The sequence below is a fragment of the Ambystoma mexicanum genome, chromosome 5p, assembly GCF_040938575.1.
Source record: "Ambystoma mexicanum isolate Mex_15411 chromosome 5p, UKY_AmexF1_1, whole genome shotgun sequence".
Classification (NCBI taxonomy): domain Eukaryota; kingdom Metazoa; phylum Chordata; class Amphibia; order Caudata; family Ambystomatidae; genus Ambystoma; species Ambystoma mexicanum.
In genome coordinates this window covers 530,855,299-530,876,384 of record NC_090930.1, presented here as the reverse complement: position 1 = coordinate 530,876,384, position 21,086 = coordinate 530,855,299, and the positions used below count along the sequence as shown (strand labels likewise).

Below are 21,086 nucleotides of genomic sequence, written 5' to 3'. Positions count from 1 at the left end.
TTAGGTCAGAAAGGGCAAGGTCGACTCTATCCTTGACACCCTCTCGGTCTGCGCCATCTTTCTCCTCCTCTTGAACTGCTCTGCTGAGTTAGCTCTTACATCGAGTGGTCTGCCATGCTCGCCCTGTGCTCTTGTGCTCCACCTTTTATCCCTGTGGGGAAAGGAAAGGGCTGTCAGGTGTGTCTCATTCAGGTCAATTGCCTAACTCTGCCCAACCCGTGGTTTGGGACATAACAGGTAAACTGCTTTAAAAATTAGTCTGTTGTCTTTTACTGTAGGGGAAGGTGTTGGTGTTAGAGTTGTTACGGGAACGGTAGTTGTTGATCAGATTTGACTGTGAATTTGGAAAATGATAATCCGAAGGACTGGGTTGATGGCGTTTAGGAGGCAAACGGGAATAGCCGGGATCGAAAACTGAACAGAGGGGATTGTGAAAACGGTAGTGTTTTGTCAAGATAGATTGGGTTTTTGGGAATGAATTATCAGAGCGATGTGGAGAAAATGACTGGGAGTGTTCTGATAGGCAACAGGAAAACACAAAATCCGAGAGAGGTTGTTTTTTACTATGATAGGGTTTGGACCTCTAACTGATTGACCAGAGGTGCATGGGTGGTGGGATTCCAGTAGGGGATCATCACTGGGAGGAAGGGAGATGTTTCAAGGATCTCGTTCTCCTCTCCTTCTTCCTCAGCATAATACTGCGTCTCACCTGGGGCTTTGCCCCCAGCATAAGGCTGGGCTCCACTATCCAGGTGATCCTTCAGGTAATCCTCCCTCACTCGTCCACCCCTATGGGATCTGAGAGCGCCAGCCTGTCCCTGGCCACCTGAATAAGGGATCCCGAGGTCTACTTGGCAGAACTGTGTAGGACACGAACCCGACGAGAAGCCGATAATTGGAAACATACGAGCGAGGAAAGGATACCGCTTACTCGAGCGAGAGCCGAGTTCTGCAGGCTTCCCCCGCATAACAAGAGGTACCGGGGGAACCGGGAAAAGCAAGAGACCTCCAGGGAAACATTATATGTGTGAAGAAACTCATCCCAATTCCTATTCCTTTGGAAGATGGGTACCTAAGCAAAAATTGGCCTCTTTGGGTTAGAGGAATTACATTTATAATGAATTATGTGTCATATAATTTAATGATATCTTGTTGTAGAGTGACATTGACTAGTTTTGTGTATTTTCTCACTAAACATATGCATGTTTTTGGATCCTATGAATAAAGGACGGTGCAAATCAAATGTGTTTGAGCTACTTCTAAGGTCTCTTCTGTATTCTAAGGAGTTAATGTCCTGTTACCACAGCATAATTCTGATTAAAGTTGTTATTTAATACTAGTGGCGTGCCTTCATCAGTAAATAAAGGCACATCAAATGTAACTGGTTCTTTTTCATTTCAGGCAGCTGTCAAGAGCAGTGCTTATTACAGATCGATCCATATTGAAGTCTGATTCAGAACAGCAGGTAAATAATAAAACAATGTGTACATGTATAATTTATCTTCTTGGAAGATATCGGATTTGTCAGCTGATATCCTTTGTTCAAATGATGAAATAATCAACCATTTAACTGCTACACAAAGTGATAAGGATAACTACCTTTCATAGAATGTAGAAGTGATAGATTTACATTTGAAAAAATAGTGTTGACATTTAAATCATTTATCATGTAGGATTCATACAAAACACAGTTCCTGCACAGAATATATATCTGAATAGAAAAAGGAAATATTTATGAGACGGTGAAGATGTGAGATCAATACAGCAAATGAGAAATGGGGTGGCAGTTAAATACCATTACTATAATCCAAGTTGGGTTGGGAGGACTGACGAGTCCTAGGCATCTTTGACTAAACTCAAAAGGAATGGGTCTTAACTAACAGTGTCAAGATGTTGAACAAAAGAACCTTAGCGAAGATGCATATTCTATAAAGGACTGATGTCCTGGTCCCTGTAAGGGTGCAGAAAGAGGTGACTTGAGGCACAGATGGCCTGGTGATTGCTATAGACTTTAATTAATCAGGAAAAAAAAATAAAACCTAACTCTCCCTATCTTTAAGAGGGTTTTCCCTGCTTCAACTAAACACTAATGGTTCTGTCAAAATGTCCATGTAAATCAATAGTCCACGTGCTTTGTCGAAAACCCTACTTCTGCCTCTTACACTTAAAACTAAATTAGAGAGAAAGTAGACCCTCTTAGTCTAGAAGTGTGACTCCCTTCTTCTGGACTGGGGAAAAAAAGTTCACTTCCAGGTTTTGGTTTCCTCTTAGCGGAATGACTCCCTTCCCTGGGTCAAAATTGTCCTCCAACACAAAAGACAAAGTTCCAGCACTTCTCTCTGTCAGGCACGCTGCTTGTCTTTTAACACTTTGTATCAAGAACGTCTTTTCAGTTCTGTTTACCAGAATGACTCCCTTTTCCTGGTATCTTCACTTCAGAGTTCACAAAATTAATTCACCAAGATCAGGCAGGGATCAGACAGACACATGACAATACGTGCAGAATCTCTCATTTGATAGAGAAAATGAGCAAAACACAGAATCCAGTCCTGCTGGTCTCCCTTGATGCTGAGAAAGCATTTGATAGAGTAGAATGGTCCATTTTATTTCACACTATGGAACACATGGGGTTGGTTCCAGAGTATATACAGATGGTTTGGGCCAACTATAGGTCACCTACAATCCGGCTGGCAGTGAATGGGATTATTTCTGATACAATAAGATTGGGGCAAGGGACCAAGCAAGGATGTCCGCTGTCCCCCTTACTCTGCGCGCTATACCTAGAACCTTTATCAGCTAAGATCCGTGACAGTGACCAGATAATGGGGATTGAAATAGCAGGAGAGGAACACAGTGCAATGGCATATGCTGAGGATATCCTGACTGCAATATTTGACCCGGTCAATTCGGTGCCGGCCTTGATGGAATAATTAGAAGGTCTGGAGCAGTCTCAGGATTAAAAATGAATAGGCTTAAATCAGAGATTTTGAACCTATGGACCAAATCCGACAAACTGGGTACCTTGAGCTCCAACACACAGCTAAAGATTGCAGAAAAAGGAATCACATATCTAGGAATTACTCTCTGACAAGCACAATGGCGCACCTATATAGGACAAACTATACTCCACTACTTAATAAGGTTAAAGCAGATTTAAGGAAATTGAATCCCCTTGCAATTTCCTGGGTTGGTAGGATGACGACGATAAAAATGGTAATATTGCCAAGACTCCTATATTCTTTTCAGGTGCTGCCAATCTGGGTGCCGAGGACCTTTTTTAGCTCCCTTACAAAACTTCTCTTTTCATATATTTGCCCCATTTCCGCAGATACTACGAGGCAGAACAACAACGAGTGCTAAGAGAATGGTTTACAGATAATCATCAGAAAATCTGGGTCAGACAGGATGGGGCGGTGGCAGGATCGCCTCTTTCGGACCTTCTGTGGCTTACTAAGAAGCATAGACACCCTAATATCTGGGTAAGTGAAATAGTGGGGGTGGAAGTTTGGGATACAGCAGTAGGACGAGGGGGGCCCTAACATTACTACCCTCACCATTTGCTACATTGTTCGGGAATCCGGAGTTCCCAGCCACCAGGGATGGGGAAAGGAACATATACAGTCCAGAAGGGGGCGGGATGCCTATAAAGATCCAGGATATGTTTGAAGGTCAGACCCTATGCACATTTGAGTAGTGCAGGTGGGACTTTGGGGTCCAGGAAAGGGACATGTTCAAATATAACCAATTAAAGCACTAGCTAATGAACCCAGACATCAAAACGGCTGCTACGCACCAGCTGACATTTGAAACGTACATTGTGACCCAATCGGGCTCGAAGAACCTAGTTTCCACACTGTATGGCTTTCTCAATGAGCAAGATCCCCAAGTCCAGTGGAAATATATGAGGAAATGGGGAGAAACATGGGGCATACAATACCAACAAAACTCTGGACCCAGTTGTGGGAAACAGTCCCGAGATTAATGCGCTCGGTGCAGCTAAGGGAAATGTGGTATAAAATTATAGAGAGATTGCACACAATGTACCCTTTGGTGTCCGATCAGTGCTGGAGAGGTTGTCAAGCCAAAGGTAATTGGGCACACATTTGGTGGGATTATCCTGTTTGCAACCATTCTGGGAGGAAGTGAAAGCACAGATGGGAAAGATGTTGAGGGAGACAGAAAAACTGAACAAAGAAATTTGTATGTGTGGCCTCTGGTACCGAGCTATAAAAACATTCTCGAAAATCCAGAAAGGGGGTTTTATGGCTCTCATAATAGCAGCATTGTTAGTCATAGCTCAAGATTGCCTCAGAAGAGTATGGTCTTTTGTGTCTTTGGAATGGGTGATATATATATATACGATTCAGGGAGCTCAAGAGGCATTTACTCAGTATAGGGGTACTGTGCTGTCATGTTTGCAGAGTGACTATATGCTACAATGGTGCCCACAAAAAATAAGACTGTTGGACATTCTGTGATCTATCAAAAAAGGACATGTCTCAATCAGAAGGACTTTCTACCTCCGGTGACGGAGGGGGGGCCAGGACGGGGGCGGGGGGGAATGTTGCTTTACTTTGTATTTGGATGAAAGTTATAAAAATGTAATAAACAAATAAAAGCTATATTTTCCCCAAAACCACAAAGGAACATGTAGTCCATAAATTAATCAAACACATGACATCTGAGGCCGCTCACCATAGCCTTGACAGTCCTTAATCTCTGTAGCGCCTTCTACAGTCCTCTTTCTTCAGCCAAGCACTCCTATACAAACTCAGAATTCAAACTCTAACTCCTTCCTTCTCCCGACATTGTTGGCTTGAACTTCCCCCTCTTATGGAGACTTCAACTCCGCACCTATGAGAAAACCAAAACCACTTATCAGATGAAATGTGTAGACAAAAAACAGCCAGTGTAGGGTTGGCCCAAAAAATTATCGATAAAAACAACTCCAACGGGACCAATAAAACTGAACTGGGACCACGCTCGACACACCCATTTCAAGTTAGATCTTTTATAGCAGGAAACCGCAAATAATCCCACGTTCCCCATGGGCTAACACGTATACAGAAATCTAAAAATCTCCTACAGTTCATTACCCCATTGGTTGTGCCTATCTAAATAACAACCCCTTACAAGATGACCAATTGTACAGTCTGCAGAAAACACGCTGATGCTTTCTCATGAGACCCCAGATTACCCCTTGGACCTTGCAACTGTACTCCTTGGCATCAAAAAAATGCAGTCAAGGCACCGCTCTTGGGGATGAGTTTCTAATATGTATTTACCCATTTCGCTCAGGCACATGTAGTTCACATGGACCAGACTCTTTTCAGTGGGGGCAGTATTACTCAAAACCCAGCTCCACACCATGGCCATGTCAGACGCCAGGCTCTGTTCTCATAAGATCTAAACAAGCAAGGGATAGTCCCCAAATGAACCATTTAAAATCTGATTTTGCTAACCACACATTCAATGAAAAGCGTGGCTATAGTGGACTGAATCAGAACCAATCGAAGTAATCTGATATGGAGTGAGCAGGCATATTCCAATTATAACATTTTATTTGTAGGCCAATAGGTCCTACATACATTTAGGCTATTTCATTTCCACCAAATAAAATTCAAAAGCAAAAAATGCATTACACAATAAACCGTATACACCACATTTGTTTTCAGGGAAAAAAAATAATACATTTGACAATGTATACAGACTATGTTCTGCAATATGCAACAAATGACACAATGAATTGGGCATATGAAACGCACATTGGTGAATGAAAAGAGACAATATCCTCAAAAGAAAACTCGTAATAATAATATATGTAAAAGAATGTGTGCCTGGCTCTCATTCTGTTTAGAGAAGCTAAGCTGCGACAAAGAGATTCAGTGAATCATATGTCACCCCCCCCATATCGGGATCAATCTGAGGGGGCGTGGCCGGAGCTCATGGAGTGAGGCTGTGTCGGGTCTGAGCTCCCGTCTAGATCCTTGTTGTGATCTTCTAACTTGCTGAAAAAAGCGAACAGCATACTGAAAGCGCCAGCATTGTGTAGAGCAAGTGTTTCTGCTACCTGTGAGAGAGGACCCGGTGAAATTTGAAGTCTGCGCTCGAGAGTACGAGTCCCACGAACGAGCCCCGGGAGTATGGAGAAAATGGCATCCTGAGCAGAGACACACAGCATGGTGGGGGTGGGACTCACCCTGCTCCTTGCTACCTGGAGGCTGCCACGCAATAACGGACTAGCCCTTCTCCTGCAGCGACGGTTGGTGAGTCAGGTGCTGAACACAGACTGGCAGCGGGGGCGACAAACCAGAGAACACTGTTCAAGGCGACCCGCTGAACGAATGAGGCAGACTAGCTGCTGGGGGCATGCCCCGTGGCTGCTGCGGTGCTGGATTCTCCCAGGCGGCCGAGCACTGTGAGGAGAACAACAGCAATGACAGAGAAGACCGGCAGTGGGGACAGCGCACACCTGGCAACCCGGCAACAGAGGATACGGCAATAGATAAGAAGCAGCGCTGCAGCGACGGACGACGAGGAGGCACCCTCCTGCTGCAACCAGATAGCCAGACCAGGAAGCAGACGAAGGCGGTGGGGCCCTAAACTTTGCGTGCCGTGCAGAAACGAGCAGTGGTGAAATTTAGAGGAGCTGCCCGACACGGGTGAGAAGCACTGGGGTACCCCCAAGGAGGTAAGAGCAGCTGCTCAGATGCGAGAGGAAGGGGAAGGCGATCACAGTACCATTGAGCATGAGGTGCGCCGCAGTAGCAGGAAGAACACTCCAGGTTCAATACATGCGCTGCCGTGGCAGCTTGCCTTCCGCACCTGAAGCGAGGCTGTAAGCTTGGGTTGGCTGGGCCGGACACAGCAAGAATCCAGCACATTAGATACACCAGACTGCCAAAGTGAATCAGCCCATAAAGACGCGCAAAGCACACTGATGACACTTGGTGGTTTGAATATCTGGAACAATCTGGGGGCTAATGGTCGCAGAGACGGCTAGGACATGCAGATAACACAGGGACTGGTTAGGTGACGTAGGACTGGCTGCCTGGCTGAAGAAAAGCGCATCACACTACACCAGGAGCTGACCTGCTGTGCAGCGGCACATGCATCTACCTCTGCCGTGGGAACTGGTAGACTGCTGCACTAACTAGTGCCGCAAGTGTGGCTTGGAGCCGGGGGTTGACCTGCCTGAACTGCAGCGGGGAGCGGCATTTCAAACAACCGCTCATCTGAGCCACTTGTCACTGGCACCTGGGGAAGTGGCAAGACAGCTGCACGCCGCAATAGCAACGCTGAAAGCATTGGCACGCACAAAGGTATAATCAAAGCAGAGCAGGAGACTACCACACAATAGTCAAGCGCCGTCCACTGACATTACAACGGTGCAACACCGGGCGTGATCCTAAGACTGAACCACAGAAACATCGCCCCATCTGACACACAACCAGAACTATAGAGCGACACACGAGCTACAGCCACCGCTAGTTTCAGAAGGTGTACAGAGAACTAAGTGGAGGCCTGGTGAAGCCGGTCTGAGCTACACTGCGGTGTCTCAGTCCAGGGGGAAAAACAAGCAAAGGACCACAATTATGGACTCGTTCAATGCTGCCACACCTAAAGGGCAGCCAAAGAGTGAAACTGCGGTGCAACCAGCCCAGACAGGCAAGGAAGTTGGAACTAAAGACAGACAAATGTTGGACGCAATTGTTGCTCTGAAAGCTTTCATAGACACCAAAATCAGAGAAGTCAAATCCGATATGCAACTGATGAGGCAGGATATATGTAATCTCACAGAAAGGGTCACAAGCACTGAGAAGGACCTGAAAGAGACAATGGATACCACCAGTAACCTTGAAAAGAGGCTGACAATAGCTGGAGAGGAAGAATGCGGCACTGGAGGCCAGAGCTGAAGATGTTGAAGGCCATGCTCGATGCAATAACGTGTGCTTGCTAGGGATTCTGGAAGGGATGGAGGGCCCGAACCCCACTGAGTTTGTTGAAAGCCTGATAACACAGGAAATAGGGGTAGGAAAGCTGTTGCAAGGATTTGTGGTGGAGAGGGCCCATAGGTCCTTGGAGAAAAAAATGCCTCCCGGTTCCTACCCCTGTCGTATGATAGCAAAAATACTTAATTTTCGGGACCGAGAGACCATCCTGAGATTTTCGAGAGAAGGTGGGGTAATCCATCGCAATAATGTCAGTATAACTATATACCCGGATTACACGCCAATGGTCCAACATGCAAGGAACTCATTTGTTCCAATCAAAGCAAGACTCTGACAACTGCAACTCAAATACATGCTGCTATATCCGTCCAGGCTCAAGGTGATATATAAAGGGAGACCGGTTTTCTTGGAAATGCCAGCAGCGGCCAGGATGCGGTGGGAGCATAACAATCTAGATCAGGGTGAAGAACGAGTCACATGAGCAGTGCGGGCTGGAAGCGAACACATTGGAGGAAGGTGACCTGCCAATGTATCAGAAACTGCTGCAACACGGCGTGGACTACATATACACTACATGTCGAGCCGAAATGCGACGCCTAGACGGGATGACGACCTGAATGCTTCATTGGAGTACGACCCACCCCATGAACTGTTAGGTGCCGGCACGTTGCCGACACAGCACAAACTCGCACATGACGACATGGATGGGCCATGAAGGTGGGAGGGCGCTTGAGCGCCGCAACTGGAGCGCGGCTGCTGAGCACAGTTATTTGTTTTTGGTTAAGCACTATTGGTTTACTGCACAAGTTGGATTCAGTCTGTTTAGTTTAAGTTGTTTGTTGTCCTATTACATGGTCTTCAGGGAAAATTGGATGGGGGTGAGGAGGTGCCTGACAGAGAAGGCGCTGAGGCTTGGAAGTCAGGGGAGGAGGGGGCTGAGGGGAAGATGGTGCTGGGAAGGAGAACGGACTCCAAAGGGATACATGATGGCGGTTGACATAAAAGTAATGACATGGAATGTCAGGGGGATGGGCACCACATGTGGAGAAACATGATTAAATCCTACCTGAAGAGGAAGAGTGTCTCCATTGCTATGCTACAGGGGACCCACCTCACCACAGATGCCAACAATAAAGTGATGGGCCGCTGGGGAGGACAGGGGTTCGGTGCTCCGTAGTCTAAATATGCTCGGGGGGTATACACATGGATACATGAAATGGTGCCCTTTAGGCTTCTGTCCAAGGAGGTGGACCCAGAGGGGAGATACCTAATACTAAGGGGGAACATAGAACAACTAGACATTTGCATAGTTAACTCCTACCTCCCTAACTGTGGAACTGCAGCGTACATGACTAAGCTGAGCCCGAAGCTGGCAGCCTATCGGGAATGCTTCTTTATCTGGGGAGGGGACTTTAACTGTATCTGGGATTCCACACTAGACAGATCCGCCTGCCCACCGCAGGGGTCACAACGGACCTCGTCTCCACTGGACGAGGTAATAAAAAATCTAGACCTAGCAGAGGAGTGGAGGGAAATGCACCCTGAAGACAGAGGGTTCTCCTACTACTCATCTCCCCATGACCTATACACCAGGATTGATTACCTGCTGATAGATAGAATACATCTTCCCCAGATTGAACAGGCGACCTACCTAGGTCGATCAATCTCAGACCACTCTCCCTAGTCATGGAATGGAGGATGAAAGGACCTAGGCCACCCATAACACTGTGGCACATGCCGACGGATGCTCTCACAGACCCTGCTTTCAGATCTCAGGTGCAAGATAATAGAATATATAGAAATTAATGCGGGGAGCGTTAAAAGCTGGGACATGGCATGGGAAGCTATGAAGGTCGTAGTTAGGGGAGAGGTTATTGCCAGCGCGGGTGGAAGAAGGAAACTGCTTAGGGGTGAGCTGGAGATAAAGGCGGGGAGAATTCAACAGCTGGAAGCTCTGGCCCAGAAGACCGGGGAGACAGAGCGGGAACTGGCGAGCATAAGGAAGGAATGCCGAAATGCCTGGGATAGATTGTCAAAGTTTGGCTACATAGCCAAGACTACTAGAGCTCATGCAGAAGGGGACAAGGGAGGTAGACTGCTGTCATGGCTGTGTAAGAAGGAAAACCCAAAACATCTCATAACAGTCATCAAATATGACACGGGAGCAACGCACACCACGCAGCTAGCAATAAACGATGCGTTTAGAGATTTTTATTCCCGACTATATAGCCATGAGGAGCAGGTCCCCCAGGAAACTATACAAGACACGCTAGATGAGATAGGGTTGCCGTCATTAGATGCAGCCCAACGGGAAATTTTGGGCGCAGACCTAACAGTTGAAGATGTGAACGAGGCAATACAATCGTTGGCCACCTGCAAAACTCCGGGGAGCGATGGGCTGCCCCCTGAGTGCTATAAAACATACAGTTCAGAGCTACACCGGTCCTACAGGAAATGTTGAAGGGGCTTATAACACAGGGATACTGCCGAGAAGCATGAGGGAAATGCTGGTTGTCCCGATCCCAAACACAGGGAAGCCTGAGGGTGGGTGTAGCTCATACAGGCCGTTAGCCATGCTAAACTATGACATTAAAATCCTTACGACAATATTGACCAAAAGGCTGTCGAAGGTAATATGGTCCATAGTGCATGAAGACCAGAATGGGTTTGTACTTGGTAGGAACACTGCAGGGAACCTACGTAGGCTCCAACACATCATAGCACAGACGGCCGAGGATCAGGGGAAATATGCAGTGATTTCGTTGGACGCCATAAAAGCGTTCAACTCCATATGTTGGGAATGGTTGATCTCTACTGGGCTGGGAGAGCAGTTCATTAAATGGATTAAGTTGCTCTACAAAGCGCCAGTGGCAAGGGTGAAAACAGGAAGAGTGGTATCGGCACTTCCGGACATTCAAAGGGACACTAGACAGGGCTGCCCGCTGTCGCCTATGCTCTACATTCTGGGTTTGGAACCGACTGCTATATATATCAGGAAGCAGTTCTTGGACGCGGGCATACGAGTAGGAGGGGAAGACCATGTTATATCATTGTACGCTGATGATGTACTGCTCTACATAAGAGACCCGCACCTCAATGTGCCGGTGATCCTAGACGTTCTGCAGAACTTTGCGCGAATAACAGGAATCCGCTTCAGCACAGAGAAATCGTGCATATTCCCACCAGCGGGGCTGGCAAAAACGAGCGAAGGGGACCTCCCAAATGTTGGGATCAGGTGGCAAAAACATATGTTTAGATACTTGGGGGTGAACATTTGGCATGCGCCTGAACAGATACACGGAGGTAACGCAATGCTAGCGATACAGGGGCTGAGGAACTCTATGAAGTTCTGGTCCAAGTTACAGTCGTCGCTAATGGGGAGGGTGGCCGAGGTTAAAATGGTCGTCCTTCCAAGGTTCCTCTACCTCTTCCATAGCATTCATTACTACATAACTGCCTCCTTCTTCAAACTGGTGGAGAAGCCGTTGAGCGAACTACTGTGGGACCCTGCCGGACACAAACTGTCCTTAGACATATTTTCACTGCCGTAGAAAGTAGGTGGGGTTCAACTACCAGATTTTGAGAGATACTTCCTAGCAGCACAATTTAGCTATGTGGCAAAATGGTTGGCTGATGACACAACCTCAGAATCGAGATTGCTCAACCAGCTAATCACACCAGTACGCTTAAAGGAGGTATTATGGGTACCGGCGAGGTGCCTCAGCACTCAACCGATGCTTGGGCAGGAAGATCTGTGGCAGAGCACTGAAACTAACAAGGTTGGACTACCCCCGATAGTGGCAGATGTATGTGCAACTAATGCAGACTTGATGAGAACCAGACAATGGGAAAGACGCAGCATCTATATGTGGGGGGGATGTGTATGAGGAGGGCTCCTTTAGAGAATTCGACTCCCTGATGAAAAATGAGGGACTGCCCAGCAGCCAGTTTCTGTGGTACCAGAGGATTAGAAAAGTAGCGAGGAATGTCTGGAAGGGTTGGCCTGAAGAGCCGACAGAGGCACCAATATTAACACTGCTGTACAACTTGGGAGATGGATGGAGGCCAGTGTCTAGGATATACGAACAGCTTGCAGATAGACCGAACCCTAGGAGCAGCGGGCTGAAACAGGGATGGGAACAAGATCTGGGTGTTGAAATAACTGAAAGAGAGTGGGAGAGGATACTAGAATACCCCGGGAGGTGTCGCGAAACGCTAGGTTTCGACTGATCCAGCTGAATGTTCTCTACAAAATATACATGACACCAGGCAGGATAGCTAAATTTCACGATGCCGCAGACCCATTGTGCCCCTGGTGCAAGTCGGAGGGAGCGGGCATGATGCACATGTTCTGGGAATGCTTCAGGGTACGGCATAAGATTGATCAGGCATGCAGAAGGGCTGGGCTGTCAAGATATGAATGGTCACCAAAAGAATGCCTATTAGGTGCTTACCCAAGAGTTAGTAAGATCCGGCACCTCATTACATTTATGGATATGGCATGCGTGCTGGCAAAAAGGGCCATTTCAATGGCGTGGAAGAAACCTGGAGGCCTGCAATACACTAGGTGGCACAATGAGTTGGAACGCTGGATGGGAGCGGAGACAAAGGTGTGGGGCGAGGGTGTTGCAAGGGCAGGTGGGGAGGTGGTCCCGGCGTATGAGGCCTGGAAGACACTGATGTGGGACAGGTTACATCCGTCTGATGACAAACCCCCCTGAAAAAGACAGCCTATGTAATATAGACTGAACATGCATATGAACTTACCTGCTTAAATGTGAAATGAAACTGTGCACTCTGGCCCTAGCGGCTTTGGACAGCCCTGTGTGCTGGCACCCCGGAATTTGGGGGCTCACCACAAGAAAATGCTACACGCAGAAGACCACATGTTGTAATTGGTTCTCTTGTTATTGTATACTATAAATGCTAATAAAAACATTTTAAAATAAATCGGGATCAATCTTACAGAGGGGGAAGATATGGAGAGACCAAGGCCAAGACTTGACGGGCAGTAAGAAATTGTTATCTGGCCTATAGACCCATCCCAGGGCAAAAACAGCCAAAGCCAAACCTATCAGTGATATAAAAATTATATATTAATTGTAAATGACCCTAATTAGACAATTTTAATTGATTTCCATTTGTAAATTTTTCTCATCTTCAGACATGACCCAAGAAAACACAAATATTCATTGTTACACAATTTACAATCTTATTTCTTTATCATTTCGGTCACATGACAACTCGGGGTAAAGCAGCAAATGGAATAGTAAACGGTCCAGTGACAACTTCTTTGGTGATACAGTGCCTAAGCTGAGTAAAATGGAATTGCTCAGTTCCACACAGGTTAAATTTGGCCTTATGATCAGCAAACGTCAGAGGTTCCCCTTCGTGGAAAAGATCCTGTAGTTTCAACAGGGCATCCCTCTCCCAGTCTACGAAAGCTCCCCTGCCCTCCCCCGGAGAACAGTCTGGGTTCGCATAACAGATGTGAGAGGGCCCAACCCCATCGGGATCCGCAGGAGCCGACACACCCTATCCCATTGCGCCAGGGTAACAGTCGTGGTCGATATCCCCCACCCTCTTGCCACCGTCGATAAGTACCGACAGCTATCCAGCTATCGGGATTTCGAGGGCCAAGTCTCTTGCTCTATAAAAAGTCTCTTGCCTCAAAGGTCCTGATGCATTCAAAATAACAACACAAGTTCCTTTCTGCTTGAACGTTGGGTGATGCTTTTTCACCATTGGTTCCCCCGCTGTGGTATTCACAAATCTTAATGTCTTTTTATACAGTTCAATGTGGACAACCCTCTGCCGGATTCACTCTCGTCAACACACTGTTCTTTGGGACTTTAGACGTTGCCCCTTTCCATCAGCATCCCTCCTTCATGTTCACTCTTGACAATCTCACAGTTCCTTCTACTTTCATACGATCTGGGATTCGCTTCCCTTATTCACGATCATCTGCCGGTCAAAGACTTTCGACTGGACAGAGGATTTCACTAGACCCTCGTATGACCAGTTTCACCCTCTTCTCGCCAAGGCCTTCTGGTAATAGTAGTTTCAACAATCGGGTACTCGCCCAGGTTTCTCGAGTGAGCACACACGTGGTGCCAGGCTCATCTGCAGCTTGCTTTCCCCTTTTACATCAACAGTTCTTTGTGCATTCCGCAATCAGCCGTTTGCTACTTTTGTTCAACACAGTTTGGTTTCTTTATTCGTTCTCCCCCCGACTCACCGGCTGTGATAAACCGCTTGGCTTTCTTAGTATCGGGAGTCAAGGCCGGTACCACGGAGGCAGGCGTCTCCCTCTGTCCTGCTTATCAGAGTAGGCATTCTCCGTGTACTGGTGACATCTGCTGCAACACACTTGGGCTATTGTTCGCAGTCACACAATTCCTTCCACTGAGATTTCACAGGCCTTGGTCAGAAAGGGAAAGGTCGCTTTTCTCCTTGTCCAACTCTTGGTTTGCACCGTCTTTCTCCTCCACTTGAACTGCCACTACTGGACAGCTATCTCGTCGTGCAGTCTGCCTTGCTCGTATGGTGGTCTCATGCTCCACTTTTTATCCCTGTGGGCAAGGGAAAGAGCCGTCCGGTTTGTGTGATTCTGGTCAGTTGCCTGACTTTGCCTGACCCTTGTGTTGGGACACGTCAGGTAAACGGCTCTGGTGATTGCCCTTCATCTTTCGTGATGTGCGAAAGTGTAAGAGTTGGAAAAGAGGGTGAGTGGTACAGTGTTTGTATATCCTACAGGGTAGGATGGGGAAAAGGTGTTATAAGAAGGGGGATACTGCGTCTCACCCATCGGTGTCCCACTTCTATTCCTCAAGGACCCTCCCACCCCCATCCAAGTGATCCTCCCTCACTGGTCCACCCCAGGAACTGGATCCAATAGCGATGGCTGTGTCCTGGCCACCTGGATGATAGATCCCCAGGGACTAGTCAGGGAGACATGGTCAGGTTTCTCACACTCCTTGCTAGATGATATCTGGGAGGAGGGCTTAGTGCTGATGAAGAACCCGAACACGGCCCAGCCTAAACGGGATAGAGTTGGGAAGAAGTACAGGGTACCGAACTCAGCCCCCAAGTGCTTAGGGTCCCAACCTTCGCCCGACTCAGTGGTCTCGACGCAGCTCGGAAGTGCTCGGCGAACCCGTCGTCTCTGTCCATGTCGTCCCCATACCAAGAGGGGAAGAAGCTGGACGCGATGGGCAAGGGGATAGTCTATACAGCAGCCTCCACCATTAAGGCTGCAAATACCCTGGCCATTCTGTCCTGCTATGACCGGGAATTATGGTATAAGTCGGGCCTCATGTCCAAGGACAAGAAAGTCAAGGCCCTTTCCAGGAAGGGAAGGTAGCCTCTGACCACACCATTATTGTAGCCTTTGACGTCGCTGGCATTGGATTCCGCCAAATGGGCAACAGCGTGTCTCTTCGACGGCAAGGCTGGTTGAAGGCCACCAACTTCCGTCCAGACGTTCAGGCTAAGGTGCTGGATATGCCCTTTGATGGTGAACACCTTTTTGGCAAGACCATCAACGAGTCTCTGCAAACCATCAAGACTGACACAGAGACAGCACACTCCTTGGGGACCTTGCAACACTGGTCGTCATCCTTTCATTCTTCTAGAGGAAACCCTGGTAGGTCCTCCAAAGGATATACCTCCTTGTACCGGCAGCCTTCCCGCTCCATGACCCAAGAAGCATACAGAGGTCGCGCACAGCCATATGGCAGCTGAGGACTGCGCCGGTGGCGCTCACAAAGCCGGACCTTGACTCAAACGGCCTGAATCGGCCATGTACTCGGGCCCCCACTTATGCACCCCAGTGGGAGGATGGCTGGCAAAGTTCATCAGCATGTGGAAGACCATCGCCACCGACAGATGGATGCTGAATGCTCTCGAACAGGGGCACACCTTGCAGTTCCAAATTGGCCGTCCTCCTATTCCCCCGGTGGCTCGACAAGGGCAGCACATCCTGCTCAACCGTCTCCGTGATAACCTCGGTATCACTGGTCAGGCTCTGGCGTGGCTGACCTCTTTCCTCTCAAATCGACCCTCCCAGGTCCAACTGGGGTCTTTCCTCTCTGACATCTTCTCTACCTGTGGTGTCCCCCAGGGATCTAACCTCTCTCCCTGGCTGTTCAACCAGTATCTGGCACTTCTCGCCCACCACATCGCCGCTCTCTGCCCCTACTTTCAGTGCAATGCGGATGATACCCAACTCATTTTCAGGCTACCCTCGGCCTCCTCTTCTCCTTCCCTCATCTCTGACTGTCTTTTTGCTATCCAGGAATGGTGTGCCGCCAACGACCTCTGCCTTAATGCCAGTAAGACTGAGATTCTATTCATCGGCACTCCCACTCCCTCCTTCCCTGCTGCTCTCTGGCCGGCCTCTCTGGGCCCTCTTCCTACTCCTACCTGCAAGGCAAAAAACCTTGGGGTCATCTTCGACTCCACACTCTCCTTCTCTCCTCACATATCCGACGTATCTAAGAAGTCACACTACCAGCTACACCTCCTCAGAGGTATCCTTCCTTTCCTCTCCTTCCCCCAGAAGCTCACTGTCTCTAGAGCCCTGGTTCTCTCTAAGCTGGACTACTGTAACAGCCTCTATCTTAATCTGCCCGCCTCTACTCTCCGCCCTTTGCAACTCATCCAGAACAGGACTGCAAGACTTGTCCTTGGCCTCAAGCCCAGGGACCGTATCTCTCCAGGACTGAAATCACTACACTGGCTCCCAGTGACTGCGAGGATCAAGTTCAAAACCCTCTGCATTGTCCACAAGGCCGTCTGGGGCCTTGGGCCAAAATACCTTCAACTCTCTCTTCCTAAATATCTTCCTTCTCGAGCTCTTCGCTCATCCGCCTCCAACTCCCTCAGGGTCAGCCGCTTCTCCAAACAACAAGTTGGGGGCAGATCTCTTTCCACTGCAGGGGCCTCCCTCTGGAACAGCCTTCCTACCTCCCTGAAACTTGAGGAGAACCACCTCCGGTTCCGGAAGCACCTCAAAACCTTCCTCTTTGCCTCCGCTTTCTCTCCCCCTCTCCCCTGCTAATACTACTGAAACTGCACTGAATCTGCAACTGGGCCATTCACCGTTCTCGGCCCAGCCACTCTCCCCTGCACTGCCTCCACGGCAACCCCTGCACTACGGGACTGTCTGTATCCATACAGCCCCCCTTCCCAGCACTTGTTTGCACTTACCTCGCACTTGCCACCAGCTGGCCCTTGTTATTTATCCTGTATGCTGTATGCTTATAACCCTGTACTGCACTTTCCCCTCTCCCTTTTCCCCATGCACTTTTCCCTTCCCCTCTACCCTTGCACTTGCGCGATCTGAATGACACCTGGCCTAGTAAGATCGTTGTCTGTCTCCCCTTGTTCCCCCCCCTGCCTCGTCGCGCCTTGAAACACTTGTGTATAGGCGCGTTACAAATGCCATATATCATATCATATCATATCACATCGCGCAGCTGCTACAGGAGGTCGGCGTCATGAAAAAAGGGTCAATGGAACCCGTCCCCAAGCTCCTTCGGAGCTCCGGAGTGTACTCCAGATACTTTATTGTCTGCATGAACACAGGCGGTGGAGGCTGATCCTGGACTTGAGACACCTCAAGTGCTTGAAGTCCCAAAGATTCAGTATGGTCACGTTGCTGCACGTGCTTAGCCAACTAGAGGAAGGCGATTTCCTGGCATCGCTGGATCTGAAGGACACCTACTTCCACGTCCCCATTCACTGGAAGCAGCCACAGTTTGCTGCGTTTTGGAGTCCAGGGATGACATTATCAGTTCAAAGCACTCCCCTTGGGCTTGAAATCAGCCCCCAGGGTCTTTACAAAGTGCTTGACTCCGGTAGCAGTGAATTTTTGTCCCAAGGGCATTCACATCTACCATTATCTGGACGATTAGCTCATCTGGTCCCGCTCCCGCGCACTGGCTAGCCAGCACACGATGAGAACCGCGCATCTGCTGATGGAGCTGCCATTTACCATAAACTGTGCGAAGTCTTGCTTGGAGCCATCGCAGAACGCTCTGTTTCTGGGTTCCTGACTCAACACAGTAACTTGTCTGGCATCCCCCTTGGACTAGAGGGTGTTGGCCATCCTGGGGAAGGTGCAGCGCCAGTCTGCGCAGACAGCCATGGTGCGGGCCATCAAGTCACTGCTGGGCATGATGTCCTCGTGCATCAACCTCATCCGCTGTTGCAGACTACAGATGAGGCCTCTCCAGGAGTTCCTGGATGCGAGGTGGCTGCAAGTCTCGGGGGTCTGGACGGACAAGATCGCCCTCAATGAGGAGTTCCGATGGGCGATAACAGTGGTGGGGCATTTGCCCACATCTCACGCAAGGGGCCCTGTTCCATGTTCCTCCTTACCAGGAGATGGTCACCATGTATGCTTCTCTGGAGGGTTGGGGAACCCACACTGGGCAGCTGCACCCCAGAGGCCTCTGTCTGCCTAAAGAAAAGACCCTCCACATCAAAGTCCTGGAACTTCGGGCCGTCTTCTGGGCCCTCAAGTCCTTCCTGCCGTCGCTGAGGGGCAAGGTGGTGAGGATCTTCACAGACAACACCACCACCATGTTCTTCATCAGGAAGCAGGGCGGGACTCGCTCTCTGGCCCTTTCCAAGGAGGCCCAGGATCTGTGGCACTGGGCCATTCATCCGGACATGTTTCTCGTCCCTTTCTACCTGGCGGGTATCAAAAACACCATTGCAGACACACTCATAAAGTAGCTTCATTCTTGCCATGAGTGGGAACTTTGCCGGGACCAGGTGGATCTTCTGTTCCCCAAATGGGCTCAACCCCAGATCAGTCTCTTCGCAACAGCAAAGATTGCCTAGTGTCAGATTGCCAGCAGGTTCCCGCAACCAAGGAACATGGGGGATGCGTTCCAGTTGGGGAGACTTTTCTTGTATGCTTTCCTGCCTCCCATCAGGCTGCCACTACTTCCTGATCTTCTCGTCAGAGGATGGGCAATCTACACCACGACCCAGCATCGCTGAACCTCGGGGCCTGACTCCTGCAGCCCTAGAATTTGGACATTATGCTTTACCAGCGGAATGTAAGGACGTCCTGGCCAGGGCCAGAGCCTCCTCAACGTTGACGTACTGCGGCCATAAGTGGAAGCGATTCTCCTTGTGGTGCAGTGCACAGAAGATTACTCCTCTGCGTGTCACAGCCCTGAGGCTTCTACCATACCAGCTTTCCTTGGCCAAGGCTGGTGTCACGACCCTCAGCCCTGATCCCCATTGGCAAGCCCATTGGCAAGATGGAATCAGGACTTGGATCTCAAATAAGGCTTGGCATCTACGTCTCGGGCCCTCTTGGGGCCAGTCCTGGTGCCCTTGGTGCCAGGTTCATGCACAGTGAAAGACATCTGCTCAGGGAACTACTTTATTTAGGCTTTCATCCAACATGGATGCATCCACATAGCTTGAATTCCTAATAACCAAGCTATGCGGTATAGTGTTTGGGTGTGGTGGCCTAGGTACTACTTTACCTGGACTACTTTGCAGAGGCTATTTAAACCACACCCGAACAAGACAACACACTTCGCGTTACTTTGCAGCTAGCAACGTGACGCTCACCGTGTCCAGATTACTCACTAGCCTGGGAAATCCGAACCTGCAGAAAGACAAAAGAACATCGTTAGCAGCAGCATCTTACCTGCGATCTCCATCCTTCACTGCTCGCAGCTCCTGGTTAGCTCCGTTGGATCTGCGCTCCGCCTGGACCATAGGACCTGAAAAAGGAAGAAAAGACATTGTTAAAGGAGGTATTAGAGACATTTCAACCACAAATTGCTTAAAAGACTTACCTGGCTGATCGCCTTTCGGCCGTCATCGCTCCGGGAACCCACACGCACTGGGAGCACAGCGCGACCTACGAAAAAGGGAGAAAACACAGGTCAGTGAAGACAAGACATCGCAGCGCTGCGCAAAGCGCTTACTTACCGCATCATAGCGCTTATTCTGCGTCATCATTTACCGGCGGGGCCCAGCTTAGCCAGTTCGCCACGCGGACGCTACGCACATCTAAGGGAGATAAAAAAGAGACATTATCAAACAGAGAAAGGCATGCAAGAATAGCAACTCAATAAACAGCAATAGGACCTGCCTGAAAGACATTACTTGGGCCACTGTCAGTGAAGTAACTGGACCGCACACGCCCACAAAAGAAAACGCACCCCTGCCCAGGAAGCAGGACGGAGAGCATGCCAACTTCTACAACAGGGTGAGAAGAGGGCCCAGAGGGGCTGAAGTCATACGGGAGGTGGAGGAAAACTTACCTTGGTCGGCCAGTCCTAAAGACAGTCCTCCTGTATTTCCAGGCGGAACTTCCACTGAGAACCATACCAGGGAATCATTGAGAAGGATACCAGCGACCAACTGGCTGGGTGGCGTCCCCGTGGATACCAGGTGAGCGTAACAGCTGGGCTAGCTTACACCTCTATCAAGGTACACGAGGTGTACATTATGATGCTCTGTGCACATCATACAAAGAATCTGCATCTTGATAGGTCTCACTAGACAGCCCCTGTCGGTGCCCACCTCCGTCATGCCTGTATAACAGTACCTTCCTAGTCTCTGTATTTAACTGGCATTACTATATAATCAACTAGCAATATTTTGTATTTTTTGGCAATATTATGTACTTGCACACATTGCCTTTCACTGTATCTTAGTACCTCTGTATCAGACTACTGTGTGTTCTTGTAATTAACTGTATCAGTATGTATCAAATGTTGTATATGTAAGCCAAAGTGCCTAGATACCTCCGGCTTGGTGCTCTATATAAGCAAATAAACTAAACTAAAACACCTGGCCGCCATATCCCATTACACTAGGACACCGGGTAGGCCCTCCCTGTGGTCGCACAGACTCGTCCAGGAGTTCCTCAAGGGCCTATTCAGGACCTTTCTACCGGTGAAGGCCGCGGTCCCAGCTTTGGAGCTCAATGTGGTCTTGACTAATCTCATGGGGCCCCCTTTGAACTGATGCTTAGGGCCCCGCTGAAGTTTCTCTCGTGGAAAACGGCATTCTTCGTGGCAATCATCTTGGCCACGTGGGTCGGGGAGATCAAGGCCATGTCTTGCAAGCAGCCGTATGTCCTTCCACGCTACA

General features: G+C 48.9%; 1 protein-coding gene across 2 annotated transcripts in view; it reads left to right on the top strand.

Moving 5' to 3' along the window:
- CHM (CHM Rab escort protein) overlaps positions 1 to 21,086 on the top strand; it is a 1,673,681-nt gene that overhangs the window by 1,267,337 nt on the left and 385,258 nt on the right. For both annotated transcript variants that reach the window (XM_069612935.1, XM_069612936.1), the window contains one exon: positions 1,402 to 1,465. In XM_069612935.1, coding sequence (XP_069469036.1) covers positions 1,402 to 1,465 — 64 coding nt within the window. The remainder of the gene's footprint in view (positions 1 to 1,401; positions 1,466 to 21,086) is intronic.